At 41.3% G+C, this 7,259-nt stretch overlaps 1 protein-coding gene across 1 annotated transcript; it reads right to left on the reverse strand.

Annotated features, from left to right (window-relative positions):
• Positions 1-53: 53 nt before the first annotated feature.
• On the reverse strand, positions 54-5,663 carry tbr1b (T-box brain transcription factor 1b). The gene is made up of 6 exons (XM_077535958.1): positions 4,923-5,663; positions 4,673-4,827; positions 3,832-3,953; positions 3,549-3,707; positions 3,393-3,454; positions 54-2,187 (listed from the first exon to the last, which is right to left on the reverse strand). The coding sequence occupies exons 1-6, from the start codon at positions 5,636-5,638 to the stop codon at positions 1,350-1,352; spliced, it is 2,052 nt and encodes a 683-aa protein (XP_077392084.1). The 5' UTR covers positions 5,639-5,663; the 3' UTR covers positions 54-1,349.
• Between the last annotated feature and the right edge of the window lie 1,596 nt (positions 5,664-7,259).

A 7,259-nucleotide genomic window follows, 5' to 3' on the forward strand; every position in this document is an offset into this window, starting at 1 on the left:
CAGCCTCTATTTTAAAATCACATTAAACACGTATAAGTTGTTTTCAAGCACGTCTCACAAATGTAGCAGTGATCCGTTTAACATCGTACACATTTGGTAGACTACGATTTGGAATTGAGTACAAAATACGATTGTTTTGCTACACAAAAAACATGTCATGTACATATTCTTAATACGTGTATATGCAGTGTGTATATATAGATAGATCAATATCACATGAGGCTACTTAACAGAATATTTACTCGGCACTACATATCTTATTTGAAGTGTACATCCAATCACTAGCACCAATAATCAATATTAATATATATATAAATTATATTCCTATTTACAGTGGCCCTGATTGTAAGAAGTGAATGGTGGATAATGTACACTTTTTGGCTATTAACAGTGGAAGTGAACTGTCAAAATTTATATTGATGGAGACATGGATAGAGTGGATTAAAATAAAATAAACACACCTCTGTTCAAATGCCAGGTTATGTTGATATCAAAATTGAGACTAAGACAAATCATTTTTTAAAAATCCACCATGAATGTAATCTATGCTATTTAATATAATAGATCATGTATGTTCAGAATGAACCAATAACATCCAAATTCATGTTAAAGTGAGAAAGTACACACCTGCCATCATCTCAAGTGCCTCTGATTTTCAGTTTAAAGGAATTGTGAACAGTTCGAAGCAGCATTCAGTGTTAGCACAAACCCTCCAAGTTTCTGGGGGGAAGAAAATGTCAGGAAAAGCCTACTTGAACAGCTGAACTTTATTTGGGCTAATCAGAGGGGGTTTAATCGGTGGCAGGGGTGTGCTGACACTCGCTTAATATGCATTTGGATGTGACTGGCTAATTGTGAAAACAGCCACATGCTAGTAACAAGCGGGTGTGAACACTTTTTCAACGTTATCAGTCAGTTTATTTTTACTTGAACTCGAAATTTTTCAGCTACGATGTATCATGGCGGAAAACTTTTTGAAGTGACTCATGGCCTTTAACATCATGAAAAAATTGAACAAGGGTGTGTAGACTTTTTAATACCCATTGTATGGAATGATAGATGGAGCAGGATAGTGATGTTAGAATGAATGCGATTGAAGGGAGGATAGAGTCCAATGGTAAATGGATGAAGGGAAGAAAGGAATAAGGGATAAGGATATGGAGAGAAAGATTGAAGGATGAAGATATGAAGATAGATAGATAGATAGATAGATAGATAGATAGATAGATAGATAGATAGATAGATAGATAGATAGATAGATAGATAGATAGATAGATAGATAGATAGATAGATAGATAGATAGATAGATAGATTGATTGATTGATTGATTGATTGATTGATTGATTGATTTAGCTGGTCGGGTAGAAGCTGTAGTAGCCAATGTCCTTGGAGCAGGTCTTGTCGTCCCTGAGGAGGTCCGACTTGAGCGGCGACACCGCATCCGGTACCGGGGTGGAGGAGGGCGACATCCGCCTCCGTTTGACGGCCTCGAAGATGCCCGAGTCGCTGGAGTCGATCGACTTGATGGACGACGGCGTCTCGATCCAGGCCGACTCGGAGGTCACGTCTTTGACTTTCGCCTCCTCCGAGCCGACGGGCGAGCGCTGCGTGGGGACCGAGTCGCCCTCCTCCGCCAGACAGTTGCTCCTCCCCCCGATGGAGTTGGCGGGCCAGCAGGGGAACACGGAGCTCGCTTTGCCGCCGACTCCCCCGCAGTACTGCGGAGGGGTGCGTCCCCCCCACCCGGAAGGGTCCGCGTAATAGCCGAGGGCCCGGTTGGAGCAGCCCGCGGTGGGCAAGGGCAGCGCCTTGACGCCGGCCGCGGCGTACGACAGCAGGGTGGCGGCGTTGCCGGCGAAGTCGGCGGCCTCGTACGCCGAGGCGGCGAAGTCCAGTCGGTTGTTGGCAGGGGAGACGAACCAGCGCTGCGGGGCGCCGCCCACCGGGGGCTCGTCGCTCTGCAAGCTGTTGCCGAGGGGCAGGCCGCGGTCCGCGCCAGCAGCCGCCGCCGCCGCCGCCGCCGCCGCCGCCACGCCGGGATGGAAGCGAGATTTGGCGTAGGAGCTGACGAACTGCTCCTGGAGGAAGGGACTGTGCACGGCGTAGCGGGGCCCGGCCATGAGCTGCGAGCGGGGGGACTCGCCCGGGGACGGAGTGAGGCGGTCGATGTCGCAGCCTGTGTACACACTGGAAACAAACAATCGTGCAGAGAAACTACATGACGGAACGGTTGATGCCGGCTATAGCATGCAACAAGTTCACGGCAATAAAATGCGTGTAATGGACAATTCGTTATAGGTACACACAACATTTAAAATTATTTTCAAAGAAATTAAATATTACCCCGCAATCACACTTAATTTAATTTTTAACCTCTTATTATTATTATTAATTTATTTATGTATTTATTTGGTTGTCATTTTCATTATATTTGTTGCACTTTATTACAGTTGTTATTTTTAAAACTAGTAGTACAATTTTATCAATAATATATTTTTAATACAATATATTTTAAATAAAATTGCACTAAAATAAAAATAGCATTATTCTGTTTTATTATTTAAAAAAATAAACAATATTTTATTTAATCTATTTTATACACATTGACTAGACAATATTTTCACTGTTTTCTAAACCAAGTTTATATTTTTTTTAAATCAAGTTAAATTGTCTTTTTACATTATTTTATCATTAGTTCAATTATTACTTTTAGTATATTTTTATTTAAAGCTCATTATAGTCATTATTAGCTACTCACAATATTTTTCAGTTTTCTGAATCTGTTTTTCTTTCTTTATTTTTTTTTTTTAATAAATCATGCTAATATATTTAGCGTTGCATCAGGTCTCTCAAGAAGCACCCACTGGCCACTTGATTAGGTACACCAACACACACATACCATCAGCTGCACTAAAATAATTAAATAATAAAACATCTAATTGTTTATCTTTATATAGTTTTCCATTCATGAGCTATATACACATGGCATTAACAATGTTTCATTTTTAACAAACTGTGCATGAACATCTTTCTATACAACAGTGTATAAAGATGCAACCACTGGCCACTTGATTAGGCACACCCACACATCAATACACCACAATTTAACCTTAAAATAACGAGAATGCGCGCTTTTTTATAATAATAATCGGTGCCATTAGATTTTTAAAATAAAATTAGTATGGTTGTATTCAATGAAGTGTGCAGAAATATGGTGCAGGCGATGGAAATAAAAGAAATAAAATGGTCAAGAATTGCATTGATAGAGTCACATTTTTGAGTTTCACAGTGACGTCATCATGTAAGAAACGCATCGTTACAAAAATATCCGATAATAAACAAATCCAAGCTATATGATTACAATAAATAAGGACACTTTGTGCAAATCTTACGTGTCATAGTTGTCCCGAAATCCTTTGGCAAAAGGGTTGTGGTCAATTTTCAGTTGCGTAATCTGTTGGAGGCAAACGTGCAGGCAGGCTTGGTTGTCACAGTGCATTCAGTAAATGGAAATAAATGTTTTTTTTGTTTTTTTTTTGTGCTCTTACGTCGGTGTTCTGGTAGGCGGTGACGGCGATGAACTGCGTCTCGCTGAAGGTGAACGTTTGCACCCTGCCCGGCTGGTTGCCGTCCTCCGTGCCGTCTTCGTTCACTTCCACCACGTGCAGCCTCGGCTGGTACTTGTGCAGAGACTGCAGGACCACCATCTGCACCAAAAAGCACACAAGCGCGCGCATGCATGCAACATGGCGAGAAAAAATGCATGAGTCGTGCATGCTGAAAAAATTTTTTTTTCAGGAAAACAGCTTTGCCCGAGACGCCGTCTTATACCTGCCCCGTGTTGTTGGATGCCCCTTTGTTGTTTGTCAGCTTTAATTTGCCGAAAGAGATCTCTTGACGCATCCAATGTGCACCCGTGTTCGGCGAATCCGGGTGCATGTAAACTCGATTACCTAAGAACAAAAATCTTCGAAATTCAAACGAGAAACAATGCAACTCTGAGAAAGAAAATGATCATTTTGAAATTCTTATTTTAAATGAGGCTTATTCTGTCGATATTTGTCGTTTCACAAGCATCATAAAAATAAATAGTTTGAATTCTCTCAATTAAAACTGAACAGTGGAAGAACAATATTGACTTAAAATTACAAGTTATTTGATTACACTGACAAATTTGAATTAAAATAAATTATGACTTTAAACATCGATTTTAAAACTCGACCAATTAAAAGTGCCAATTCAATGGAAGAAAAACATCTTTTATTTAAAAAAATAAATAAAATAAAAAATTAAAAATATGGCATTTGTAAAACTATGTATTATCGTAGAATTTGTATGCAGCACGAAATAACACAAATACTGCTCAATTTAACTGCATTAAATTGAATTCGTGTGTTAAATTCAAAGAGCACATTTGAAAATATTTATTTATCATCATTTGCATGTTATTGCACTAAAATGTGAAATAAAATACATGTAATCCGACGTTGAAGTACTTATAAAATATTTTTATTTTTTGTCGTAAGTAAGCAAGTAAGAAACCTTCATTTGTATTGCGCCTTTCACAGACAGAATGTCGCAAAGCTCTTCAATACATGAATTTATCCTAATGGAAAAATTAGGCACTAAAAAATATTATTATCGTCATTATTATGACTAAAGTGCACCTTACCTACGACGTTGGTGTCGGCCTTCCCGCAGGGCACCCACTTGCCTCCCTGGAACCTCCAATGATTTGGATCAGCCAAGATAACATCCACAAAAATGTTGTAGTGAGCAGTTGGGTCCAGGCCTGAAATGTTGAAGCTTAAAAACGGGAACATCCTCCTAATCAAACACAAAGAAGGGCCAAGCATGTGAAAGAGTCTTTTATTTCTGATTTTATTTCATTGTTATTATTCATTTTTGGAAGTGCTCCTCACCGTCCCTGCTTGGTGATGATCATCTCCGTCTGGTGCCTGTGGAACTTGAGCCACAGGGCCCTGTTGCACAGATACACCTGCGCCTTCCCCGGCACCAGCCCGGCAGCATTGGCCGTGCAGGAGAACTGGTAGAAGGCGCCTCCCTGGTACGCGGCTCCGTACTGCTGCGCGTACGGGTAGCCGGCGGCGGGCGGCGGCGGCGGCGGCGGAGGATGCGGATGCGGATGCGGATGCGGAGGAGGGTAGCCGGGCGCCGCCGACGAGTTGCTCAGCAGGCCGTTGTAGGCTCCGTTGGCCAGCACCGGGTGGTGGGCCACGTAGCGGCCGGGGCTGCCGATGGAGAAGGCGGCGTGCTGGCTCGGGTAGGGGAACATGTTGGCTCCTGCGGAGGCGGACGGCGGAGAGAAGTTGCACTTGTCTCCCGCTCCATGGAGGGTGTGACCGTGACGGGCGTCGACGGCGTCTCCGTGCGCTGCGCCGCCGCCGGGAGGGGAGAGTTTGCCCCCGCGCGCGTCCTTGGGGTCGGGGAAAGTGTCTGCCTCCGACTCATTCGTCATCTCCCGGGGGCTTTTTTTCACGGCTGAACTTCCCTCCGCGCGCTTGGAGACGATGGACGAAAGATGCGCGTCCATTCCATCGCAGCCCGAAAGTGCGCCGCTCGCGTGCACGCGCTTCCCGGACGGGTCACTCGGCTGAGGCGAGATCTGCACTTGCATCACTCAACTTATAGATCCCCTTATAGTCTCCTCTTTCTATATATTTGTTGCTATTAGCATACGACTCCCACAATGCAACGCAGTGGAAAAAAAGGATGACGACTTGAAGCAATTCAGCATGCAAGCACGGGAACGCGCGCATCTCTGTCACTGCCTCTAATGAAAGCAGCACGCTGATTGGCTGAAGCTGCTTGGAATTTAATTAGGAGCTTCTTAATTAAGGATTAGGCAAGATGTGCATCGGGATCGGGCCGCCACAAAGCCAAAATCCGCGAATAACTCAAGCTCTTGAACAGTATAGGGCTATAGTGTAATCATCTTTGAATATTACTCTAAAAATAAAAAAAATAACCCAAATAAGGTTAAAAGGGAACTGACCCGACTTTTTAGGTTAGGCCTACAAAAAGCTGGATCCAAAAATTGTTTTGTGGGTTCATCATTTCACCCAACTCTTGGGTTATACTTTTTGACCAGTTATTTTTTATGTATGTATGTATGTATTTATTTATTTATTTTTAAGTCTTAGAACTGCTGGGTAAAAAATAACCTATTATTGGTGACAAATTCGACTGACCCACAAATTAGGTCATTTTGACCTAATTTTGTGTATATAATCTAAAAAAAAAAAAAAAAAATTAAAAAAAAAAAAAAGTTGGGTCAAATTGCTCACCAAAATTGGGCTATTTTTAACCCAGCAGTTTTGGGTTCTTCATTTGACCCCTGATGAGTTTTAATTAACACAATTTTGTAAAAATAAACAAATAAATAGTCAAGTCAAGTTCATTTATATAGTCCTTAATCACACAAAAGTCTCAAAGAGCTTCACATGACCACAGTTGACAAAGGGCAATGAAAAAAAAAACAAAAAAAACACAATATCAATCAATCAATCAATAAATAAATAAATACATAAATAAATAAATCCTCTATTGACCCAAACTATGGATTGTTTTGTACAAAAAAAAACAAAACAAAACAAAAAAACACGATTTGTTTTTGTACAAAAAAAGTTGGAAAGAAGCAGGTCAGTCAGTTCAATTGTTGACCAAAATTGGGTTATTTTTTACTTCTTTTTTTTCAGAGTGTACAGTACACCAGGGGATTGGGTAAAAAAAAAAAAAAAGACAATATGATAATTCCGAAAAAAATGACCACAAATAAATGAGCTGCTTTTTATAGTGCTTTATCTACACTATATGGTGCTCAAAGTGCTTTCCACAGTCACTGATTCACATACCAGTGGTCAGCTGTTGCCAGGTAGAACACTGTCAGATCCATTGGGAGTAAATTCGGGTTCAGTGTCTTGGTCAAGGACACTTCCGAACGATCATAAGGAATGAACCCACACGCTCCTGGTTGGGAGACAACCACGCTACCACCATGTAACCCTTGTAAGAGCTGAATTGGTTACCCCCCAAAATCTGTGACTATATGCATTTGATTCAAACATCAAACCGGTTAAAAAAAAAAAATGAACTGACCCAACTTTTTGGGTTATTCATTTGAACCAAATGAGTAGCTCACAAATCAATGACAAAACAAGGCTTATTTTGCGGAAAAAAACACACACACACAAAACAATCCAATTTCAGAGGTTGTTTTGTGAAGTAAAAAAAAAAAA

Source organism: Festucalex cinctus, chromosome 11 (assembly GCF_051991245.1).
Source record: "Festucalex cinctus isolate MCC-2025b chromosome 11, RoL_Fcin_1.0, whole genome shotgun sequence".
NCBI lineage: Eukaryota > Metazoa > Chordata > Actinopteri > Syngnathiformes > Syngnathidae > Festucalex > Festucalex cinctus.

Coding starts and splice junctions, on each gene's coding strand:
- tbr1b (XM_077535958.1), bottom strand. CDS start 5,638: ATGCAAGTGCAGATCTCGCCTCAGCCGAGTGACCCGTCCGGGAAGCGC. Junction 3,954..4,672: donor GGCCGACACCAACGTCGTAG/GTAAGGTGCACT, acceptor TTTTGTTCTTAG/GTAATCGAGTTTACATGCAC. Junction 2,188..3,392: donor TTTCGGGACAACTATGACAC/GTAAGATTTGCA, acceptor GTTTGTTTCCAG/TGTGTACACAGGCTGCGACA.